We start from the raw sequence: 25,002 nt of genomic DNA on the forward strand, positions 1-25,002 counted from the left end.
GCATTTGCTGCCAAGCCTGATGACCTAAGTCCTATCCCCAGGTCCCACATGGGCAGAGAGGACTGACTCCTACAAACCATCCTTTTATATCTACCTATGTACCATGGTACACACACCCCCAACACACAAATTATGAATAAATAAATATAATAAGCAATTATTTGAAAACTATGAAACTGACTGCTCTTCCAACATGATCAGGAGATCCATCAAGCTTGACTAAATAGTTAAAACTCTACTTCATTTTGCCTGGTGCTGCCCAGGTCAGAGGCAGTAGTGGGGTGTGGTGGTAGAGAACAAGGGACTGGTGGCTTACTGTGGGGTTCTCATGTGACATTCTAACCTTTCTATATCACACTTGGTCTACACTATCTTTTTACTTGTGGGACCAGTGACCATGAATTGTATGCGGTAAAAGAGGTACTTTTGTGATTTAAAAATAAAAAAAGTTCAAAGCCAAATTTGATGGTGCACACTTGTAATCCCAATACTCAGGATTGCCCTAAATTTGACATAGAAAGTTCCAGGTCAGCCAGGGCTACGTAGTGAGGTCCTCAAAATAATATAGTAATAACAATACTATTAATTAATACTTTAAAAAGATAATGGGCTGGAGGGCTGGCTTACTGGGTAAAGTGCTTGCCATGTAGGCATGAGAACCTGAGTTTGTTTCAGTTACCAGAACCCATGTAAAGCTGGATATGTAACAGGTACATTCATAATCCCAACAGTCCTGAGCAAGACGGGGAGAAGGAAATCCCCAGAAGCTCATGGGGTCAGCTAGCATTGAGAGGGCACTAAATGTCACATGACAGAGGCACAGGGCTGGAACAGCCAGTGAGGTTCTTGGACAGCCCCCTAGTGAGCCGAGGGTAGGTGTTGAGTCTTCCATGCCCAGGGCATCTAGACAGCCAGCATGGCCCAAGGCAAGAAACCTTGTCTTAACAAGAAAAGATTGACACCCAAAGTGGCTTTCTGACCTCCAAATGCATGACACCCCTCCCCCCACAGAAAGGGAGGGGGGAAGATTAAATAAACCATGAGGTGGTGGCGCACGCCTTTAATCCCAGCACTCGGGAGGCAGAGGCAGATGGATCTCTGGGTTTGAGGCCAGCCTGGTCTACAGAGTAAGATCCAGGACAGCCAGGGCTACACAGAAAAACCCTGTCTCAAAAAAAAAAAAAAAAGAAAAGAAAAAGAAAAAGAAAGAAAGAAAAATAAATAGATTTAAAAGATTCAAAAGACCTCGTAGTTGTCTTCATGCCAGCCTCGATTTTCTGTAGGTCATGTGGCTTCAGCCAGATAACACTACACACTGGGTAGGGCTGGGGATCTGGTATTGCTGGTAGGGGCTGCACACAGCCTAGGTCCCTATGACAACACCCAGCCTCAGCTTCAGGGCACATGCGCAAGGGTAAACTGTGACTGTGTATTTTAGATATTTGGCTTCTTGGCAACAGCAGCCTATGCAGTGAGCACATTCCTGGCCGTGCAGAAATGGAGAGTCAGCCTCCGCCAGCAGAGCACTAACGACTACATCCGAGCTCGCACTGAATCCCGAGATGTGGACAGTCGCCCTGAGATCCAGCGCCTGGACACATGAAAACCTTCTGGAGTCATTTTCCCACTGCCCTCACACCTATTCTTCTAATCAAGTTTTCTTTCTCTCAGCACGTCAGATTTTTGTGTGATCCAGTTGAATTTTGTCCTGTTTGGTAAAAATTCACTTTGGGAAAGGGTGCCTAGAAGGGCCCAGTGACTGATCTGTGGTGGCCTGAAGAGCCCAGGTTCTCCAGCATCGGGTGCCTGTGGGAGCAGCCAACTTCATTTGACTGCTCTAGCTCTTAACTGTCTCAGAACACACGGTCTCATCTGACTCTGAGCCACCCTGTCATGTGTATTTGTGATGAGTCAAAACTTTATGAAATGGCATTGAGAAGGGCACTACATGTCACAAGATAGAGGCACAGGGCTGGAACAGCCAGTGAGGTTCTTGGACAGCCCCCTAGTGAGCCGTGGGTGGGTGTTGAGTCTGGCTGGTTAGATCCACCCTCCTTGTCTTCCATGACTTTGAGGGGCTTGGCGAATGGATGTGCTCCTGTATCCTCCTTGCCAGGTCTTTAGAATACAGGGACAGGAAAATCTAGTGTCCTGTGGGACCACTGACTCAGAACAGTGACCAGTTGTGTCCTACCCTGCTGAGAAAGCACTTGATCCTGCCTCACATGAGTCCCCTTCCTGTGGTCCGTATTCACTTCCCGGGACAGGGGACCATCCTCTTTGCCTGTCCCCTGCCTACCTTCCATACCTTGAGGCTGGATTGCAGTTTCAGCACTTTTACCTTCTCATGTGAGAGCTGCAGAAGATACAGTCCTTCCACCAGCTGAGGCACTTGCCCACTTGCTGGCCCCATGGATCACATGTGTGTATGTGGAGGCTGGCAGAGTATGTGTATGTGTGTGTGTGTTACAAAGTGGCACACGCCAACTCACACTTCTGTTGTATGGACATGTCTAATTCTCTGAATATCCAAGACAAGCTCTAAAGTGATTCAGAGTCAGTTTATCTAGGATTTGAAAATACTTGAATCTGCACCAGGACACATCTTTCCACAGATACACGAGGCACTGTTGTCATTTTGGGTACCTGAGTGTCCTCACTATGAACACCAGTCCTGGAACATGTTAGGAATCCTAGTTACATCCGGCTTTTGGGTTGGTTCTTGATAAACTGAAGATTATTTTTGTGGTGAATGAGTTGAGCTGGCCCCTATGATGCTGTAATTTTTTGTTGTTGTTGTTGTTATTAGAGACTAATTATGACTTTTTGGAAAATTGTTTTAACATGTCAGGTTCTCACTCTGAACTGTTGATGTTTACAGACCTTGTTGTAGCTCTGATATTTTGTGTGTAGCCTCACCAAGGAGAAGACATGGCTGGCGGGAAGATATTGCAATAGTAGAGAGCCCCCACTATCTCCTACTGAGACTGTTCACAACCTGAGCAGTGTCCTTTGTAGTTTATAACCCAGAAGCGGGTGGCAAGGCTGGGGAGAGGAAAGTCTGAGGAGGTGCCCCTGTGTGCCATGGCTCTGCATCATTCAGGGAAGAGCAGTGTTATATGGTTGAATAGCAAAAGGGGCTACTGTCAGATACCACTGCAGGGCTCAGGCATCCATAGGAAATAGGATCAGGCTATCTGATTGAGGGAGTACTAGGGACTGGCTCCCTAAACCCAACATCCATTGTAATCCAGTTCTGCTGTCGTTTTCTATTGGCAGTAGTCCAGGTCACATGTTCAAAGGAGAGCTAAGCTAATCTGGTCTAACTCCCCTCCCTGCTTCTCTTCTTCTTCAGAGGGCAGCCTGGGTCTGGCCCTTGCCCAGCTCCTGATAGAGATTTCTGTCCTTGGATGTCATGAGTCAGTCAGTACACTTTGTGTTTTACCAGCTTTGAACCTGTTGCATGTGATGATATGGGAGAGCGGATGGCATCTGGATTTTTATCTGTTAGTTTGACATGGTTATTTTGCATTTGTTGAGTGTCTACACAATCAAAATCGGGCTTCTTTCCCTCCAAGAATTCTCTTTAAAATAGAGTCACAAAGACTTGGCCTGCATCAGATGGGGCCTACTTGGAAGGACCACCCTGAGCTTTATCATGTTACTGGGCCTCGGGAAAAGGACACCTTTGAAGTGAGCCAGAAGAAAGAAGCATTCAGACTGGATTGCTGCTCATTTCCCAAGTCACTCAATAAAACCATTTTATCATGTGCTGAAAGGAGGCCTTCTGAGAGTGTCATCAGCTGAAAGAAATAATCCTGAGGCCCATTGAGACCGTGAATACTGAGATAAGATGAAAGTGGTGGTGTCTTAGGGCCTGAAAGACTTGAGAGCTAGTTGCATCTTGGTGTCAGAATTATCATCTTTGTGATTATTTATATCCCAGTAACTATTTAATATCCTTTGTGCTATGAAGCATCCCTGTGGCTTTTGTATATGTATTTCCTTGTACTATTTAACTAGCTCCCACAGAGCCAGAAGTGGCTTGTACACGTTCTAACAGCATGATGCACAGTCCCAGTCTATAAACCAGTGTGATGAGGAAAAGCCATGAAGGGAATATGGTTGCCTACAGTGAATGCAAAGACACTTGTATTTTTCTTGTGCCTCTGTGCAAACAGAAGATAATATAGATTTGGGGTTTTTAAATAACCCTTGCAAATTGAAAAAAACATATTTTTGTGTTTTAAGTCTACTACAGACCAGTGTCACGTAGGTTTTGGGCATTTTAAGTCAACCTTAGCTTTTTCCATTTCCCTAGGGAATGATCTGGCTTTCCCAGTTTGAGCAAAACTTGAAGGGAAATGCAGTTGTTGGGAACACCTGGGGTGGTCATGGAGCCAGGGGGTTGAAGCCCTCCCTCGTTGGTAGTTTTGATGGATGTAAACACTGACATCCTCAGAGAAGGTGTATTTGGGTGCTGTCTGTTGACTGAGTGTCATCCACCACTACTCTCCTCTACCCTCCCTGCCAAAGGCACAGAGGGTAAGCCCTTTTTCCTTTGAATGGAGAGACAAGGAAACATAAAGATACTTATTGGCTCCTAGAAAGGGTGAACAAGGTGATGGGATGAATTCTCTTCAGAGAAGTTCCATTTAAAGTAGATAGCCATGCAGGGCAGATTGCTTTTGTCTACAAAAGAAAGCAAGAATTCAATAAGCTGCCCACACCCAGTGCCCACATCTCTCTTAGCAGTATGCTAAAATACCAGAGTGGGCAGACCTGGGTACAGGGAACCAGCAAGAACAGCCATGGTCTTTGTGCAGTGAGCACTTGGCCTTGGGGTCTTTTTATAGCCCTTGGCTGGAAGGCTCACACTCATGGGCCTGGTACACCTGGCTTCCACCCTGTGCTGGATACTTGAGGGGAGTTTTATAGCTCAGCTGAAAACATTTCTTCTCTTTTCAAATTTCTTCTATTTTCTTTGAAGTTTTTCTAGTGGTTCGGGCATTCTTCGATGAAATGAAGGTCTAACTCTTGTCCCTGCATGTATGTGAATTCTTGCTTGCCTGGAAGGAGTCTTGGCTAGCTCTGTGCATGACACAAATTGTACTATTTGGAGGAAACCCTTTGCCTATCTATGAGGTGGCCTGAGATTCATCCCTGCCCATGTCACATTCCCTGTGGGTCAGTCTTAGGAGCATGGAGACTTTGTATCTAATGACCATGTAGGCGGTTCCTACTCGGCCATCTGTGTTCAGAACACACATGGTTAGTGTGCTCCTGCCTGACTGCCTTCTTGTCAAGATGTCATCTACATAGCAATAGTGACATTAAGCATGTAGCAGAAGGGATGGGGTATGCACTTCCTGGTTAGAGAATTGTTGACTGTTCTCAAGCAGGAAAAAAAAGCTGCTTCTAGTGTGTGAAGTCTCCAGGTACCTTCTTGTTCCTCGTAAAGTTGCACAGTCTAGGGTTTCTCTCAGAGTCTGGTTTTATCAGCACTTGCCCCCATAGGGGCCAGCTAGGCAGGGAGTTTGGTGGCAGCAGGAGGAGGCTGCAGCGGGAGCAGCGTGACAATATAGATGGTACTTGATGTGTTCAGAACCCCTGCTGCCCTGGAAGCATTCCCTTAACTTCCTCCTCTTCAGAAGAGTGAGGTCTTGTGCACCCTGAATGGACTTGAGGTCAAGAGCTGGATGTTGTTGGAGACCAGCATCCCTCAGTGCTGACATCTAGTCTGGGTCTGAGCAGGTGACATCTGCCTAAGCTGCATTCCAGGCAGGATGCAGACCTAACAGGTCTGTTTTCTTGGCTTTGTTAGTCCCAACTCCTTAGTCTATTGTTTCTCTCTTCTTAGCAGACATCTTTAAAAGAAATCAGACCTGTCTGGTTGAGAAAGTAATTTGAAATATTTGACCTGTCTATGTTTATTTAGCCATTATCTCTGAAAGAAAATACCATCAATGTTAGATCTAGAATTTTCTTCTAAAAGGGAATGTTCTCTTGGATTTCATAATAGTCAATATAGCATTGGATGTAAGTTCTCAGGCTTTGGGAATTTTTTTCCCTTTCTAGTTTCTCCTATTCAAAACAAAACAAAACAAAACCTAAGAGGAAAGGGATATGTGGGTTGAGGGGGCCCAAGTCCATTGAGCTCAAAATACTAGCCTTTTGCCTAGAATCAAATTTAGATTATAGGTCCTTGAACAGTGTATTTGTGCCATTTATGTACCTTGTTGCCCTTTTTATTCTGATACTTTTAATTCAGGTGAGCTTTGGTTAAGGGTTAATGCCACTTGGATTGTGGCGAGTTAGTGGAACTTGTTTGGTTATAGTTATGGTAAGAACGTGTATGGAGCCCTTCAGTCAGCTTTGTTAATGGGGTGTAGGGCAGGGCCGAGAGGTTTGTTTGTCTTTCATAATTGTTTCTGAAAAGAGAGATAGATGCTAATACCCCCGCAGGAATTACCTCGCCCCCCTCCCTTTTGATCAGAAAAGCTACCCAAGGAATGGCTAAGAGAGAAGACAGTGGAGGAAGATTTGTGCCCACTCCAACCCAAGGCAGGGCCAGGCCTGACTGACGCCACTTCCTTCCACTAACCTGCTCTGCTTCCCTGTTTTTTCAGAACCGATTTAGCAAGTTTCACAACTCTGTTCCCTTTTTCGTGGCAGTGAAGAGGACAACCATCCAGGGCTTAAATTGGCCAGGTCAAGGGCTAGAGAGCAAGAGCAGGGACATGCTGTGGTCCTGGCCTACTTGTTCCCAACTCTCATTCCTAACCCATTTAAAAATTAATTCAAATCATGATGAAATTAACCCATTTGCCTAAAATCATTGCTTTTTAATAACTTGATTTTGTTTGACATGGTTCCGTCTGGAAGAATGTTAGGGAGTGTTGGTGTTATTGTGTTCCCCAAAATATCATGTACCCTAATAAACTTATCTGGGGTGAGAGAACAGAAAAGCTACTAGATACTTAGGCTAGAAAATGGTGGCACTCACGCCTTTAATCCCAAGAAGTGATGTCAGAAACAGAAAGGTATATAAGGCAGGAGGACCAGAAACTAGAAGCATTTGGCTGCTTAAGCTTTTAGGCTTTGAGCAGCACAGTTTAGCTGAGAGGTATCCAGTCTGAGAAAACAGGATTACCTGAGGAATTGGCAAGGCGAGGTGGCTGTTTTTAAACAGTATCCCGTTTGCTTGTTACAAAAAGGCGTAATCTGCAAATATATAAAAAAGTCTGCAGGCATCCCATCAGAAATACGGCTCATCCTGTTACTTAAGAAATGCTTTGTAGAGCAACAGTGAATGGCTTGTTGGGTTCTGCGGCGGCTGCGGCAGGCACACAGGGCCAGTAAGGTGTGTCAGCGTGGTCTGGATGGCACCGGTGGTGCCGTCAGAGGCAGACTGGGGGTTGCCGCGGCCTCGCCCTTTGCCAGCCCCGCGGGGGTCCCGGGCGCAGACCACTGGCAGCGGCCCCCCCACCATGTTATTGGGGTGAATGCTTGGAAGATCAGAGAAGCAGAACAAGCCACAGCTACCTCGCCTCTCCAGTTCCTCAGCTGATCCTGTTTCCTTAGACTGGAAGCCTCTGAGTCCTCATCCAGAATGAATCTCAGCTGAACTGTGCTGCTCAAAGCCTAAAAGCTTAACCAGCCAAATGCAAATGCTTTTAGTTTCTGGTCTTCACGCCTTATATATCTTTCTGCTTCTGCCATCACTCCCTGGGATTAAAGGTGTGAGTCACCATGCCTGGCTGTTTCCATGTGGCCTTGAACTCACAGAGAACTAGAGGAATTTCTGCCTCTGGAATGCTAGTATTAAAGATGTGAGTGCCACCATTTTCTAGCCTAAGTATCTAGTGGCTTTTCTGTTCTCTGACCCCAGACAAGTTTTTGGGGAACACAATACCACCACATTTCCCCTTTTTTGTCTAAAATTAAAAAAAGCTTATAACTAATACAAGAAAAGCTATCTAATAATTATATTACTGGAAATAGGTAAAAAGCATGGCATCACGGAACTGCATTTAGATGTAGTAAGTTACGTGTCTCATGCCACACAGCAAAGGCTACATGCAGAATCTTGTAGAAAAAAATATCTGAAACAGCTCAGCAGAAAAACTTCTCTTATAAGGATGAGGACAGATACAAGCAAGCGAGTGATGTCCGGGCTCACTTCAAATTCTTTGAACAGCTTAATCAGATTGAAAAGCAGAGGAAAGATGAGCAGGAGAGGGAGATCTTGATGCAGGCAGCAAAGTCTGGGTCCAGACATGAAGACCCAGAGCTATTAAGGTCGAAGCAGAAGGCAAAAGAGATGCAGCAGCAGGAGCTGGCATAGATGCAGGACAGCAAGATGCCAACCTCACAGCATTGGCAGTCATCAGGCCCAGGAAAAAGAGGAAAGTGGACTGTGCTGGGCCAGGATCGGGAGCAGAAGGCTCAGGCCCAGGCGCAGCGGTCCCAGGAGGCTCCGGCGTGGGAACCCCCAGACAGTTCACACGGAAAAGAATCATGCGGGTCAACCTCAGGGACCTCATATTTTGTTTAGAAAAGGAGTGTGAGACAAGCCATTCACTGTTGCTCTACAAAGCATTCCTTAAGTAACAGGATGAGCCGGTGTTTCTGATGGGATGCCTACAGACTTTTTTTTTATATATTTGCAGATTACACCTTTTGGTAACAAGCAAATAGGATATTGTTTAAAAACAGCCACCTCTGTGTAGCTTTGGAATCTATCTTGGAACTCATTCTATAGCCCAGGCTGGCCTGGAACTCAGAGAGATCCGCCTGCCTCTGCCTCCCAAATTCTAGGATTAAAGGTGTGTGCCACTATTGCCCAGTTTGGTAAGACTTCAGTAATTCAGAAATATAATTCATGAGTAAGGCTTGCTGGACCACAGCACTAGAGAGCTGGAGAGAAGGATGAAGAGTTTAGGCTAGCTAGGCTTCATGACATGTCCCAAAACAAAGGGCAGCAGGGGTATTTCTCTTTGAAGCTCCTCACTCAGCTCTTCTTGTTTTTCCTTAATAAATCTGTACAGTCTGCTCAAAAACAAAACAATAACAATGCTAGGTGGTCGTGGTACACACCTTTAACCCAACATTCAGGAGGCAGAGGCAAGTGTATCTCTGAGTTTGAGGGCCAGCCTGGGCTACCAAGTGAGTTCCAGAAAAGGCGCAAAGCTACACAGGGAAACCCTGCCTCGAAAAACCAAAATAAATAAATAAATAAATAAATAAATAAAGATAAAAAAATTAAAACAGCCACCTCACCTTGCCAATTCCTCAGGTGATCCTGGTTCCTCAGACTGGATGCCTCTCAGTTGAACTGTACTGCTCAAAGCCTAAAAGCTTAACCAGCCAAATGCTTCTAGTTTCTGGTCCTCATACCTTGTATACCTTTCTGTTTCTGCCATCACTCCCTGGGATTAAAGGCTTGAGTCACCATGCCTGGCACTTTCCAATGTGACCTTGAACTCACAGAGATCAGACGGGATTTCTGCCTCTGGAGTGCTAGGATTAAAGGTGTGAGTGCCACCATTTCCTAGCCTCTGTATCTAGTGGCTGTCTTGTTCTCTAACCCCAGATAAGTTTATTAGGGTGCACAATATTTTGGGGAACACAATACCACCACAAGGGAGTGAAGCTGTCTGTGTATGTTGAAGTTTATAGGAGTTTAGGAACCCATGGCAGAAACACTAAGCTATTTATTACAGTCTGTGTGGTTTTTTTTAAAGTAGGCAATTCTGTCTTTGTATATTTTATGATAAATAATCACTTCACCTTTGGTGCCTTCCATGTGTCACATAAGCACTCTTGTCAATCATGGAATCGGGGGGGGGGATACATTTAGTTAAAACAGATACACTATTTTTGTAGCATGATTATGTCCTCTCAATATTGCTTTCCACAATATTGGTCTTGAAATTTGGGCTATTTTCCTCTTAAACTTCCTATGTATTTTTCAAAGTCAAACTCCCACCCATTGCACTGTGTTCTGCTTGTTGGGTCTGAGAGGCAGAGGACATTTCTAGAAAAAGTTATGTCCCTGTAATTCTATTTGACATCACTCAACTGTTGGTTAGGACTGGGGGAGCTGCTGCTCACCAACAGGAAGAAGAAAGTGGTCTCATTTCTTCAAGTTCTGTCTGTGCCCCTGCCTTCCTGCTCACTGAGTCTGACAGGAAGAGCTTGCATTTGGCTCCTTGCCCTCCTACCCTAGCCAGTCTCCAACTGTTCTCTGGCTGTCTCCTAGGATAGGCAAAGTGCCACTGCTTCCCAGCAGCACCTCAGACTTGCTCTGGGACTCACCCCATTTGGATTCCAGGTAGGGTTGTAGATGCCCCTGGTGGGTAGCCTGCATTATGGGTAGCTGGAATGCAGTAGATTCCCTGCTGTGGCGGGGCTGGATAAAGCCAGGGCACGGTGACCCAGCCACTCATTCTGCTTTCCTGGCCCTGCACTTTGGAGTTGTCTGGTATGGATTCTCTGAGACATTAACTTGTAGCTCTTTGTCTTTGTCCTCTTGTCAAAAGTCAAAACATGTAATTCTGTGAAAAAAAAAAAAGTCATCAGGTGGCCGAATGACAGCTTTCTGCCAGGATGGGCCACTGACACTTCATTTAACTAATGGCACAATGTTAATAGTTACCACGTTTTGTTTCTGTAGTCTGGTAGTCTTGGCTGGCCTTGAACTTGTAGCAATCGCCCTGCCCCTTTCTCCTCAATGCTGGGACACAGGAGTGTGCTGCCATGCCCAGCTAAAGTTTTTCCTTTTGGCGGTTTATAGACATGGCTGTGGGCATTCCAAGGTGAAGGCTGTTGAGTAGACTGATTTGTGTGGTTTGCAGTAGTGAGCTTTGCCTCCTGGCTCATCTGACATGGCTACCATGGGTAGGCCTCCCTCACTCCAGGTCTGACTCCTGTGCTTGAAATGAGGGGTGCGGGGGCCCTGTGGCATTTGCTCCCATTGATTTGCCCCAGATGGCAGACAAAGCCTCACACTGTCCTCAGCCTCCCCACTTTCTCCTTTGAAGGACCAACTTTTCATGGTACTTGTCGTGATTGTTTTCATAGTGTTCAAATCTGTATTTTTGTATGTAGAGGGAAATAATTTTCTCAACACTAATCACTAATGAATACTGTATTGTCATGAAGGAGTTCTTGTTTAATAAATGGACATATAAAAAATGTTTTAGTCTCTTCTTTCTCCCCAAAGGCTTTAGACCCCACTTCTGCAACAAGCTTGCTCTGTGGAGGTGCCACGGTGCCACAGTCAACAGGCTGTAACCAGACTGTACAACAAGTACCAGTTTGCCAGGCTTCAGGGCATTGCACAGCCTCTCTGCCTCTGACTACCCACGCGTTTCAGTGTGTGTTCAGTGACAGTGAGCAGAATGCTTTGCTGCTTTCCATGTGCTTGGGCCTGAGCACTGACCCGGGTCCTCGTAGCAGCTGCTCTGAGGTCCCTTGCTCATGAAGCCCCAGGTTTTGACTGTCAGGACACCATCCTAACCAGGGTGTCTGCTTACCCTTTACTGCCTTGACTGTAGGATTGGGTAAAAGATGCTAGCCCGATGTCCAGCAGAGAGAAGTACTGCCTGGCCACTGACGTCAGCCCTCAGGACTCACAGTGCCTGCTTGTGTTGAAATGGGCAGTTACTGTGGGCAGCGCGTGGGTTTCTCAGTCAGGCACACTCTGAACAGGTAGTCAGTTTGTTTTAATCCATTGTGGCATTCTTTTAGGGAGGGGATTCACATGCAAGGTAGGAAGGTTACAAATGCCCAAGACATGGGCCCAGAACTCTGGCTCATTCATGGGGCCTCTTGGGTCACAGAAAATGCCATTTGTTACTTCACTTTTGAATAAAAAAGAATTACAAAAAAGTTAGAAAACATCAAAGACATACACAGGATCAGCCCCCAAGTGAACACAGAGAAGGCCCATGTCACCAGTGGACCTGCCCAGGTGTCCAAAGGAAGCACGTTGTCTTAGCAACCCCAGGAGGAGAGGGCTTGACTGGGCCCGCCCAGCCACTGTGACTTTGTCACTGCCTCTGCAGTTGGCTCCCTGTCCGCTGGCCCTGGAAAGCAGGTCTTTGGGCTCTTTTCTGGAAAGGTCTCAGACCCACCATGCAAGACTTCTCCCTGCTTCACAGTGAGGAGGGAGACTCCTTGAACAAAGATTCCTGAAAGTCATCTCAACAAAGTGCAGGTGTGAACAGGAGCACTCCATGCAGAGCCCACTGGGGCTGGGTGGGTCAGCCTGCTGTGGTTTCTGTCTGTCCCTGTAAGTGAAGGACAGCCCTGCCCCACCCTGTGCTGCCACATGAACTGCAGTGACTGGCTCCATGTGACACATCTGCTTCTGTGGGGCACTGAGGTGAAAAGGCTCAAGGTCTTTAGGACCGAAACAGGAGAACGTAGGCTATTCAAAGTGCCCTCATGTGCTAGCTCAGCAGACGAAGCCAGCACAGCCAGTTTGGAGTGTGAGGCTCAGGAGCGCCATCTCGAGAGACTGGCTCCCTGGTCTGCTCTCCCATGGGCATCCACTGCCATGCTTCTGTAGCCGCATCAGGACGGTATGGGTGGGAGGCCTAAGTGCTCCAGTTGCCAGGCGCAGACAGGCCTTCAGTCAGAGTCCGAGTCCGAGTTGGAATCATCTTCTGGAAGGAAAGTAGAGGATGCTGGCAATGGTGCCTGGAGCATGGGATAGGAGGCGGCGCCAGCAGACTGCCAGCAGGAGCTCTGGGCCCAACCTCTCCCATCTTAGCGGCAGGCTGGGCCCTGGAGCACAAGGGCATACAGAGCAGGCACTTCTGCTCAGCCCAAAGCTCAGATGCTTCCTCCCCAGGGGGTCCAGGCATGCCCAAGCTGTCCACTCTCACCTGAGGATGCTAGAATTGTATACCTGCACCTCTTTCTCTACCCTCATTCAGCAACTAATTTGTCCCTGAACTAAAATACATCAGAAAATGGGCAATCTTTTTGTTTGTTTATAAAGCTATTTTATGGGTTTAGTTCTTTATATATTATTCTATATTGTGAAATGAATATAAAGCATTTTATCGTGTAAAGTCAATTAGTGATGTAATTTTAAAGGCTCCTGGAATCTTACTGTTAAAGATTATTCTGTAGAACCTCCTAGAACCTCATGCCTCATAAGGCAATTCACTAGTGACTGACCCTAGCACTGGTGGCTGTGTTTTGATGCTCGTCACCTCCCTCTCCAAGCCCTGGTTCTTCCCCCTCATCCATTAGCCAGGGTTGTATAAGTAGGACAAGTTTGCTGTAGTCATATCTAACATAAAGGCCAAGAATACTTTTGCTGCAAAAACAATTGTTTTATATTAGAACAACACAAAATATTCAAAATGCATGTCTCCATGGACATTTATGCTCTGATCCCTGAGCTGGCTGACCAGCATTTGCTGTAGGTCCCAAAGACTAGAAGACAACATCCAGGAGCATTTTAACCTGTTTGCCACAGACCAGGGATGAGTTTGGAGTGGCATACATTTTTAGCAGAGGGACAGTGTCTGGGAATCCCAATGGGAAGCTGGTGGCCCCTAAACCTAACCAATGAGGTTCTACTTCATACATTTGGTACTCAATGGGGAGGATCCTACAGCCAAGACCAGCCCTGAGAGCAACTGTCTGGCTAGTCACAGCACTGCTGGCCAGCCCCAGAGAAGTACCTGGCACTTTCTTTGGAAAAAAGATCCAAACAAGCCAGGTAAGGGTTGCCATGAGTTTGAGACCTGCCTGGGCTATGAAGTGAGTTAGTTCTATGCCAGTTTGAGTTACACAGGTCCTGTTTCAAAAACAAAACATCCAAACAAAAACCAAGCCACACTGTGTCTGTGTTTGCCTAGGTACTGTGGGCTTCCAAACAGGAAAGAAGAAAGGGGAAGGAGGGTCTAGTGGGTTGGTCCCAGATGGATTGACATCCTGACTAGCTGCCCTGGGGACATTAGGGTGTCCTACAGGGCCAGAGGTCCAGACATACACTCACTTTACCTTCCTGCTAGTTTGTAAAACATTTCCTACTTCCTTCAGCCTCAGACTAACCAAGTATCCCCAAGGAAGGACAGATCTATCCTAAAAGTGATCATCGAGGTTCTTCAGAAACCATGCCACTCACCTCCTTCTGTCCTGTGGGCTGTGGGCTCGTTCACAGAGTCTCCTTGCTTGAGGAATTTGGCCACTTCATTAAAGATCAGGTAGAAGTCAATTGCAAACACAATGGTGGCAAAAAAGCCAAAAACCTGTGGGATACATACATGGCATATGGCAGGGACCATGGACAGGATGGATGGAAACATGAGGACTCTGGGTTCATGGACCAGGAGACTGCGCATATGCAAGCAACACTGACAAAATGGCCCCACCAGGACTGATGGGCCGGCACAGCCTTTCTCAGTTATGGCAGATCGAGGAGATGGGCTGTGAGCCTGGTAGACACAGCCTCTCAACTCGGGACAGACTAAATTTTGAATTAGACTGGAAATGGCAGAGACCCACATAGGGACCCAGAGCCTAAGCAGGGGCAGGACATGCCCAGGCCCCACTGTAGAAGTGGGTGCCAAGAGGGATGACCTGGAGCATCAGGGAAGGGGCACTGCTGGGTATGTCCCCCAGGACATAGGGGTAGGGCAGCCACTCACTCCAGCTGCTTTGTAAGCCCCGTCTGAGTATTTGGCGACAGCAGTGATGGAGATGACGAAGTAGATGAGGGCAGCAGTGACACAGCGCAGGAAGTCCTGAGGAGAGAGGGACATGTCCACACTGTTCTGACCTCCCACAATGTGGCAGAGCATGGGGACCCAACACACTCAGCCCTAGCACCCGTGGAGTCCCTGTCCTGGCTCCACCTGCATGCTCTGGCCCTGATCTATTCCTCGTGTGTCTTGTTCTGCAGGCCTCCAGTAGCTTATACTGCCCCCTTCCTGGTCCCGCTGGATTTTCTCTGCCCTGTGGGTAGCAAATAGGGTGTATACTATGTTACAGCTGGCTCTGCAGCTTGGCAAAAATGGGAAGTGGAGAAAGTCTAGCTTTCCAAGAGGCTTGGCTTTGCCACAGTGAGATCCATTTATGATCATAGTCTCTGCTTAGTCCTCAAGGTGGGGCTGCAATGAGGGCAACTATCACCAGGTAGTTGGATGCTGGAGATAAATTCTCGAGAGCAGAGTTCAAGCCTAGCCTCTGCTGCCTATTTTCTATGATGCATTTTATCCATTAAAGGGCACTCTCTCGGGACTGTCAGGCCTCAGGTGATCAAACAAGGGGACTGTTAGACCCTCTGGTGATCAAACAAGTCCAGGTGCCAGATGACTAGAATCTAGGAAGTCCCACAAGTCCTCAGTTACCCCACCCTGGCGCAAATGGCTTGAATGCCTGTGGCTGAGGCACATTCCTCCTCCAAGATCAGAACAACAGCTCCACCTGGTGGTCAGAAGCCTTCTTTGGTTGCCCAGCTTCACAGACCAACCAGCTCAGGAGGTCTTAACCACTTGCATCAAGTCCCACCATCCCAGTGCTGCTGGGTGGGCAGGGGTGGAAGTGTGAGGGTCCTGATTTAAAACTGCCCACTACTGTTGAAGACAGCAGGGCTGAATTGTAGAACCCAGATTCTTCAGGTGATCCCCGATCCTTACCATCATGGGCCAGCACAGGCCCTGCCATTTGTCATTCAGCTGCATGGCATCAGCAAAGAGGAAGTAAACAGCCAACAGAAACTCCAGCAGAGGTACCGTAAGGAAGGCAGATGCCGAGGCCACCACATAGCAGACGAAGGTAATGAATGAAAGACCCTGTGGAAGAGCAAAGAGAGTCGAACCCTCTTGCCACCCTCCAGTCCAGGACAGACCCCTGCTAGTACCTCATCTTGAAACCCTCCACCTCCCCCGACTCACCACACAGGCCACCTTGTGGAGCTTCTCAACTCCTTTCCAGGCTCTACAATCCAACACACCCAACAAGGCTGTGTCCACAAGGGGGCAGGCTGGAGCTAAAAGCTACTGCTTTCAGAAAGTCACACCTAAAACCGAAGACGTGTACTTTTCACGAGAACCCTAACTTCCTTTAATGAGGACACGCATGCTGAAGTGGTTGAAGTTGAAATGTACTGATATCTGCAATTGAGTGTGAATGTGTAAAAACACAAGGGAGGTTGATGGAGGCAGGTGATAAAGCAGGCAGAGCAGTGTTAGCCACTGTACATTCAGGTGGTGGGTGCAGGGGTGTTAATGTAGATCTTTTGACACTCTTGTGCATCTGCAAATCTTCATTAAAAAAAAAAAACTATGTATGAGGCTAGAGATACAATGTAGCTCTGCTGGAAAATTTCTTGCCTAGTACACACAAAGCTCTGGGTTCGATCCCAAGCACTGCATAAACCAGGCTTGGTACCTGCCTAAGATCCTTGAACTTGGGGGGTGTAGGCAGGAAGATCAGAGGTTCAAAGTCATCCTCAGCTTTATATATATAAAGTTTTAAGCAGCCTGGGGTCCATAAAACCCCATCTCAACAAAATTCTAACTCCCTGGGAGACAGCATTGACACTGGGTCCCTGCTGTACCATTCAGCTAGTGTGTATGAAAGGCGGGGCTAGCTGTACTCTGTCTACAGAAGCCTGGCCCACGAAGCTGTAGTGTGGAAGATGCTAAGGTCGCTGGCTAGTCCTGCAGTCTTTGTGCACGGCAGGGGAACAAGATAAAGGTGCTAGATCTAGATCAGAGGCTTTTGAAGCTCGATTCTTGCTCATTCTTCCTAAGACTTCTAGACTTCTCTGCTCCTCAACACCGCTCATGTGCCACTCAGCCTGTCTTTAAAAGGAGCAGACTTGGTGTCACCCAGCTAATAGGAGGGTATCACAATCCGTACTTAGGGCAGTAAAGGTCTTCATCTTCCTTGGTGTATATCTACCACTACGGCTGGGTTTGAGCCTGTCCATGGCTCAGTAGTTTTAAGGGGCCGAGAGGGAAAACTCGGATGTCCCATAGGAAGTACTATGGCTGCTTCAGACAAACAAACTGATCTCAGGGACCCCACTCCTACCCCTTTCCCTGAACATGCCATGGGGGAAGCTGAGCTTCCCTTGGGCAAACAGGAAACAAGGCTTAGAGAAAGGCTTTTTGAGATTGTCAGGTCATCAACCCCCACTGTATTTCCTTCCCAAAGGTTGCTCTTATGTCTCTCCTCTTTCTGTTTTCATTCCTCCCTTCAATTAAGTCTGACTGGTGACACTCCCACCCCACACACATAACACACCTCGAGTCCTGGTTTCTCATTCCCCCATTCTTGGTGGCCACTTCCCCTAGGTTCTTATCCATGTCAGACTTCCTACTTGAATGGGACCGAGGGAGGAAGGACTGGGAGTGGCCTCTGTACCCTGTGAGCTCACTCCTTACCCTTCTTATTTCCCTAGGCCTGGATTTCTGGCACGTAGCTAGGCCAAGGACATCTTGTGAATTCTGGCTGGCACTCACCCCTTCTCCATGAAGGGGTACTGGGTAGAATAGGACTGAAGCCTCCTCAATGCCCTGTGATTCAAAGACACCCCCACCCCTCGCGGCTTCCAGAGATGGTCAGTCTAAGAGTGGGCTCTAGGACTGCTTGATACCTCACTTAGAAACAAAGTATTGGATTCTACTAGTGACCTCAGGTTGATGCCTCCTCCATGTGTCCTGGGGTACAAGGGAAAAGTCCTACGGCGGAAACCCTCCCATTTATTCTCAGGACCCCTCAATTGAGTCATCTGTCAAATTTCCTAGATGCAGTTAAAGGCACTTTCGGTCTCTCTCATCCCCCCACCCCCCCTTAAGTGGGACAGATCAGATATCAAGTTGCTAGGGAAGATCAGATATCAAGTTGCTAGGGATCTAAGCAACAAGTGGCTGTCGCCATGGGTTGTTTCCTCCTTCCATTGTCCTTCCTCCCGCCCCTCTCACCATCTCCATAGGCCCCATGCCAGTTCCCGCCCCACACGCGATGATGCAGGAGTGCTGGGAGGACAAAGGAGACTTTCCTAGTCGGGTGGGGACGAGGGGGAAGGAGGAAGGAGCGTGGTTGGAGAGGGAGGAAGAAGGGGATGAAGTCACCCCGCTGGCTCTCCACCCTGGGACAGCAATCTGCCTGCACCTTCACTACGAATCCCCGGCCTCACCCACTCCCAGGGGGCTCGTCCCACTCGGCAGGATCCGCACCCCACGGGTGGCCGGGTCTCACCCAGGGAGGTGGGAGGGTGTGCAGAACGGGAGGTCAAGGCTTGAAGGAGCCATGGGAGCGCAGGGCGGAAGCGCTCGAGGTCACACAGCGGCCAGGCCACGGCGGCAGCAGCGACCAGGTCCAAACCCGCGTCCTCTGGTCCCTTTCGAGGGCCTCTCAGGCTGGAGAAGCCGGGAAGACCGCGGCTCCGGCCTGACTTTGATTTGCACTCAGCTAGAGAGAAGCCGTCGCAAGTTTGGGGGCGGTGGCCCAACTTTGCGCGCCTCTTCTGGGCTGGGGGTGCGGAGACCCGGCTTCGGGCACCCGGGGAGCCCGCGCACTCACCGACTCGGCCAGCAGGAGGCGGCCTTTGAGCGAGCAGAGGAAGGCGCGCGCGGGCAGCAGGGCGCGGAGCCCGGGCACTGTCCTGCCACTTCGGGGGCGGTCCGCGGACTCCGGATCGGGCTCCGGATCTGCGTCGGGGGGCCACATAGCGGCGCTCTTTGTCGAGCTCCGGCCTCACTGCCTCACCCAATGTCCTGGAGGGAAGCGGAAACCCGCTGTGCGGAAGGAGAAAAAGTGGAGTTAAACTAGGCTGGGATTCATCCTCCGCTGCCCCGCCTCCACCACTTTCAATCCTCCCCCAACTCATCTCCACCCACAACTGCCCCTCGGACCCTGCCCCGCCCGTCCCCCCGCCCTCCATTCTCCAACCACCCCTACAAAGTCGCTGGGACGCTGTCCTACCCATCCCTCCTCCCCCATCTCCCCATTCCCATCCCTGCCTCCCCCACTGCCCCTCTGACTCTACCCGGCCCATAACCCGCCCCCAATCCTCCCCCTTTAGACCTAGTCCAGTCTGTTTCTCCCCGCCTTCCATCCTTTCACTTCCACCCTCTGCCCCTCACTACCCCTAGGATCCTCCCCCCGTCCGGTCCTTCCATTCTCAGTTCTCCCTCGGACTCTGCCGCGCCCACTTCCCCATCCGTTGACACTCCCTACCCCCGCACCACACTGCCTCTCCTACCATCCATGGCCCTTTATCCTCCAATCACCCCCACATTCTCCTCCTCCCTACTCCCCCACCCCATTCCCGTCCTTCTCCCTGTCTCCCACATCCTCCTTTACCCGGCCCCACCTATCTCCTGCTCCATTCTCCCACCCCTTTCTACGCTGCCTTCTAGGGCCTACCTCCCCATCTCCCCCACTCCGCCCTGCCCCCTTGGAGTCTGTACCCAGGTCCTGCCAGTTCTCTCGGACCCCAACAGCTGGGTCTGCTTTGTGCTGCCTGCTGGCCTGGAGTCTTCTAGTATTGTTTGTCTCCTCACCCCATCCGGCGGACACAGACCCACTCATTACCTCCCTTGAGCGCTCTGGAGCGCGACTACCTGGGCGCCTCTGCTCTCTGTCCTAAGCTTTCTGCCCTACACCTTCCAGGAGCCTAGACATCTCTAGGGTAGGGACCCTCTACCTGGTCCTCTCCTGGCTCGGCTTTAACCAAGCTGTCAGCTCTTGCAGAGTCCTACCCCACTCTCAGCTCCTCTCGGAGTTTCTCCGGTAATTCCCCAGCCACCCTCCCGCTGGTCCTTGGCTAGCCCATCTTCCTTCTTCTCTGAGGGCTCGGAGTTTCCCCGCCCCAGCCGTTTCCTTGGCCACACTCAGGTTCTCAGCCTCTCCTCCTTCCGGGCTTGGGTTCTTCCTGCGCTGGACTAACCGGAGATCTGGGAATTGTCCTGGTCCTCCCTCAATGTTAGCCCACCACCAAGGCTATCTTGCCACCACTAAGTCCCACACTCCAGATCCCTGAATTGTTGTGGGGCTCTTTAAGAGGTCTCTGCTTTCTTCCTTGTCAGCCGGACATGCTTAAATCGCTAATCACGCTCCCTTCCAAGGCCCCCTCAAGCAAACTGATGCTCCCTCTTCCACAGGGCCCTTTGTACATCTGTCCCTTCTGACGATGGGGGTGTGTGTGCACCTTCATACTCTTGTGCTTAGGTGCTGGTAGAGACCAGGGGTAGTCTCTTATTTTTTGAGACAATCTCTCACTGAACTTGGAGCGCATGGGATTTCCACAAGACTTACCTTACCTGGCCAATGAGCCCCAGATGTTCTGTTTCTGCCCTCCCAGAACTTGTATTACCACTTTATGTGGGAGCCAACTCAGATGCAGCTGAGGTCCTCATGCAGGAAGCTCATTATTGTATGATCGTCTTTCCGGCTTCCACTTCTACCGTCTTACCTGGTGAAGGTTTTCTCCACACCGATGGTAAGGCAGTGTGATTTCTTCAGGAAGACATTTCTACATTCCCTTGTCCATTCAGAAGCAGTGCAAGAAAGGCAGGATGTGAGGAAGCCCCAGTGCCTAGGGTAGGGGGCAGGCTGCACCAGGTAGCCCTGAACAGGATGAATCCTGGCAGCGCTGGAGAGATGGCTCAGCTGTTAAGAGGACTTGCGGCTCTTCAAAGGCTCAGTTCCCAGCACCCACATGGTAGCTCACAACTATCTGTATCAGCTCCAGGTCAAGAAGTGGCACAGTACCTCCTTCTGGCCTCTTTGGATGCCTCATAACATGGTACCCTCATAACCATGCAGACAAAACATACATGAAAATAAAAATAGGGCTCAGTAGTTAAAGGCTAGACTCATAACCCAAAAATTAAATAGCTAAAAATAAAAAAGGAGTCCTGGGACTTGCTGGCCGGTTTAGAGATTAGCCAAGTGGCATTAAAAAGAAAAGAGGACATTGATCAGAGACTGGCGCAGGACTTGGGAGGATGAGACCCTGGTACCCAGTTTTCACTCACAGTACCCAAGGAGGACATGGCAGGGTTCTAAGAGACCCACTTCTGATCTGTATTGGGAAAAACATGGCTGGCTGTAAATTGAAACTCAGTAATAAGGAAATGGACCAGAGATTCGACAGGTAACTTACCAGAGGAGAATGTTGAATAAATTAGCATATTGGAAAGGGAATGGGTGGGGGCTGGAGAGTTAGTTCAGCTGTTAGGAGTGATTGCTGCTCAATATTGATAACTAGAATTCCAATTCCAGTAGCCATGGGACAAGCCAGGCATTTCTCCTGGTATTTTTTTTTTTTTTTTTTTTTTTTTTTTTTTTTTGGTTTTTCGAGACAGGGTTTCTCAGTGTAGCTTTGCGCCTTTCCTGGAGCTCACTTGGTAGCCCAGGCTGGCCTCGAACTCACAGAGATCCGCCTGGCTCTGCCTCCCGAGTGCTGGGATTAAAGGCGTGCGCCACCAACGCCCGGCTCTCCTGGTATTTTTAACTCCACATCTGAGGTGGATAGAAACAGGGAGGTCACTAGGCCTTATTGGGTTCCAGCCTAGGGAAGAAACTGATATCCCTACATTCAGGGAGAGACTCTATCTCAAAGAATAGGCAGGGAGTGATATAGGAGAACACTTGAGGCCCCCTTCTGGCCTCCATGCAGAGGCACACACACCTGCACACATACTGCGAAGGTCCAAGGAAATGCTGAAGGAAGACCCCAGACTCAAATAGTATATAAAAGCAAAAAGTGTTTTATTAGTATTCTAGCAAACATATGGGGTTGTTCACTTGTACAAAATGGCGATGACCCCGAGAGGAGCGTGTAAGCTCTTTTGAAGCACAGCTAAGGGGAGTTTTAGGGACAGTTAGGTCATCTCATACATAATTGGTTAAGCAAGCACCATTACGTTAGTATATTTTTAATTGGCTGAGATTTAGTCTTATCATTTTTGGACATATTTGTATAAGCTTGGGCAAGTTCAGACATGATTTACAAGGGGGCTGCTGGATTTGTCCTTGAGACACTGTAAGGCTGGCTCAGGCCTTGTCTTTGAATGTAAGGGCCTTGTGGATAAATGGCCCTTTGTTGGAGAGACACCTATTTTTTCCTTTTCAGAGAACTGAAACCTAAACTCAGCTGTGAGACTTGGAGAGCTTAACCCCTTCAATACGTGTGCCACACTCACACATACATATAGGTATGGATACAGAAAAATAGAAAATAAGCAGCTCAAACTCAACATCTGAATCAAAAATGTCTCCCATGGGCTCATATTTTGAGCAATGAGTCCCTAGCTTGTGACACTATTTTGAAGACTGTGAAGCCTTTAAGAGCCTGGGGCATGGTTGGAAGTAGATCACTAGGGGCAGTTCTTTGAAAGTTGTGCATAACCCTCTGATTTTAAATGCCGTGAGCTCCTGCTGCCATGGCTTCGCTGTGATGGAATGAAACCTCTCTGAAACCTGAACCAAACAAACTTTCCCTCCTTTAAGTTGGTTTTGTCAAGTATTTTGGTTGCAGGGATGTAAAAATGTGATTAAGCATAAAGGTATGCAACGAGACACTAAAACTGCTTGCTGAAATGGCCTAAAGGGGGGTGTGGGGGGCGACACTACCAAGTACAGAAGAACATGGGGAGCAACTGGAATTGTACCAAAGAGGAGAGAGACATCCATCAGAGTTTCTTTTTCTTTCTTTTTTTTTCTTTTTAAAAATTTGTATGTGTATGTATATGTGATATGCATGCATGGATGTGGGTACATGTGTGTACATTCATCTCACGACATCAAGAGCTTTCCTTAGTTATTCACCTTATCCACTGAGGCAGGGTCTCTTACTTGAACTCGGTAGGAGTTCTTTTCTACTACTGTGATAAGACACTGTGACCAAGGCACCTTATAGAAGAGTTGATTTGGGGCTTGTGGTTTCAGACAGTGTCCTAGTCAGTGTTCTATTGCTGTGAAGAGACAAGGCGACCAAGGTAACTCTTATTTAATTGGGGGCTTGCTTAGAGTTCAGAGGGTGAGCCCATGATCAGTATGGCAGCAGGCAGGCAGACATGGGGCTGAGAATTTACATCCTTGATCTACAGGCAAGCAGAGAGAGGTGAGGGGTGGTTGGGTGGGAGACTGTCTCTGCTGTGGACTTTTGAGACCTCAAAAAAGCTCACCCCCAGTGACACTTCATCCTTCCCAAAGAATTCCACTCACTAGGGACTTAGTGTTCAGACACAGGAGCCTATGGAGGGCTATTTTCATTCAAACCTCCACAGAGGGTTAGAATTTGTGATGGTGGAGTGGAGGTAGCCAGTGACAGGCAGCAAGGGCAGCAGGTGAGAGCTCACATCTGGAACCACAAGGAGGAGGCAGAGAGTGCCCTGGAGATGGAATGAGTCTTTGGAAACCTCAAAACCCACCTTGGTGGCACACCTCCTCATCCTTCCCAAACAGTTCCACTAACAGGGGACTAAGTATTCAAATGTGTGAGCCCATGGGGTCCATTCTCATTCAAACTACCTGGAAGTCTGGCTGTCTCCTGTGAAGGAGACCCCTTCCACACGGAGACACTTGTTTTCACAAAGAGCTCCTTTATTAGGCAGGGAAGAGAGAAGTTAAAGTGCCTGCTTTCTGACTCAGGCAGAAAAACAGCAGCAAATGAACTTGCAGGTGTAATTTTTCAGAGGAGAATAAGGGGAGGTCTATGTTAGAATGGGCTAGGATGCGGTAGTGTATTCTGATTGGGCATGTTAATTACAAGAACCAAAGGAAGCTTTTGATTTCTGAACTTCAGTATTTTGATAGCTAGACCTTGGCAGCCAGCCTTAGGAGGAGGAAGTGGCCAAATGAGGGAATAGACCTTGGTGGCTAGCTTTAAGAATGTTATCTAACAGTTTTTAGCCAGGCAGAGGGAATGGGAGAGAAGGGCAAGGCTGGCCAGAGCCACAGGCTCGTGTGGCCTAGTGTCCCTTCACCTTGCATCTGCTACATCCCTTTGATCTTGGTGTCTGACTCCCTGTTAACTCTATACTGAGTTCTCTTTGTTCCTCATGGTCACTGCAGTGCAATTGCCCCTAGTTAACTTTTGTTCTCTTTCTGAAATAGGTGGAGGCTTCCATTGAAGCAACCTCCACTTAGTCAGCTACAATGAAATATAAATGAGCATGTGTGAAAAGACAATAGGACCTTAGGCGTGGTCCTCAAGGGCAGTTGGCCCGATGGCACTCCCTCATATCTGGCTAGTTTGGTGATCTCACATCTAGTCTTAAGCTCTCTTATTCATCCTCCCCTGTGTCCCAGGCTCTGCTATTTTAGCCCTGACTTTCCATTGACCCCAGGCTTTGGTTTTCACTGTAACATATGTGAACAACTTGCAGTTTTCACCATGGGCCTTTCCCCTGAGAGTTCCTACATCAGGGTATGTCCTTCTTTTATACCTGGCTTCTTTTGCTTAATCTGTGAGGGTCACTCACGTTATTCTCTCAGCTGGTACTTCTTTATACCCCACTTTTGTGAAGGAAGCATAGTCTTTTGGAACATTGGCATCTTTCTAGGTTTTTGTCTGTTTGGAATATTCTAGGATACTATTACTCTTGGCTGGATACTCAGGAGAAGCATTCATGGTTGCCCAGAAAAACAGTATGGGCAACTGTTGATGGCTTTAACCAAGAGCCATCTCTCTTGTCCCCAAGCTTTCTTTCTATAAAGAAAACGCCTCTTCAAAACTCAGCCTTGGCCTGTGGATTTTCCTTTTTGAGTTTCTGAGACAAGGACCTGGAACTAACTCCTGTGTTGTGCACGCCTGAGATGAGGAAGTGTGAGGAAGTCTGCTGTGCACTCCCAAGAACACCATTAGCTCCTTTCTCTGTTTCACTCTTAGGACTCCAGGCTTCTACTTACACATCTCCTTCCTTGGATGTCTGCTGGAGTCTTCCCTCTTCCCTCAGGAGGATGAAACCCTTTCAGGGTGGGTAGAACCTCTAGTGCAGTGGTTCTCAACCT

The 25,002-nt window shown here is 48.3% G+C and overlaps 2 protein-coding genes across 5 annotated transcripts in view; one reads left to right on the forward strand and one right to left on the reverse strand.

Moving 5' to 3' along the window:
* Cmtm4 (CKLF like MARVEL transmembrane domain containing 4) overlaps positions 1-3,778 on the forward strand; it is a 42,643-nt gene extending 38,865 nt beyond the window's left edge. The window contains exon 4 of the mRNA XM_006978491.4: positions 1,439-3,778. Coding sequence (XP_006978553.1) covers positions 1,439-1,603 — 165 coding nt within the window. The 3' untranslated portion in view covers positions 1,604-3,778. The remainder of the gene's footprint in view (positions 1-1,438) is intronic.
* Positions 3,779-11,714: 7,936 nt separating this feature from the next.
* On the reverse strand, positions 11,715-19,830 carry Cmtm3 (CKLF like MARVEL transmembrane domain containing 3). 4 transcript variants are annotated; one of them, XM_042277231.2, is made up of 6 exons: positions 19,688-19,830; positions 18,562-18,776; positions 15,666-15,821; positions 14,676-14,771; positions 14,153-14,276; positions 11,715-12,671 (listed from the first exon to the last, which is right to left on the reverse strand). In XM_042277231.2, the coding sequence occupies exons 2-6, from the start codon at positions 18,706-18,708 to the stop codon at positions 12,640-12,642; spliced, it is 555 nt and encodes a 184-aa protein (XP_042133165.1). In that variant the 5' UTR covers positions 18,709-18,776; positions 19,688-19,830; the 3' UTR covers positions 11,715-12,639. The 4 variants fall into 4 exon arrangements, with proteins under 4 accessions (XP_042133165.1, XP_015852711.1, XP_076427724.1 ...); XM_015997225.3 differs by having other exon boundaries at positions 11,715-12,674; positions 19,688-19,827; XM_076571609.1 differs by lacking the exon at positions 19,688-19,830 and adding an exon at positions 19,066-19,125 and having other exon boundaries at positions 11,715-12,674.
* Positions 19,831-25,002: the final 5,172 nt, after the last annotated feature.

Source organism: Peromyscus maniculatus, chromosome 5 (genome assembly GCF_049852395.1).
Source record: "Peromyscus maniculatus bairdii isolate BWxNUB_F1_BW_parent chromosome 5, HU_Pman_BW_mat_3.1, whole genome shotgun sequence".
Taxonomy (NCBI): Eukaryota; Metazoa; Chordata; class Mammalia; order Rodentia; family Cricetidae; genus Peromyscus; species Peromyscus maniculatus.

Bases quoted from the DNA above. Each gene is read 5' to 3' on its own strand.
- Cmtm3 (XM_015997225.3), bottom strand. From the start codon at position 18,708: ATGTGGCCCCCCGACGCAGATCCGGAGCCCGATCCGGAGTCCGCGGAC. The intron at 14,772-15,665 runs GTAAGGATCGGG...CTCTCTCCTCAG, and splicing joins GCCTGTGCTGGCCCATGATG to GACTTCCTGCGCTGTGTCAC. The intron at 14,277-14,675 runs GTGAGTGGCTGC...TGTATCCCACAG, and splicing joins GGGCTTACAAAGCAGCTGGA to GTTTTTGGCTTTTTTGCCAC.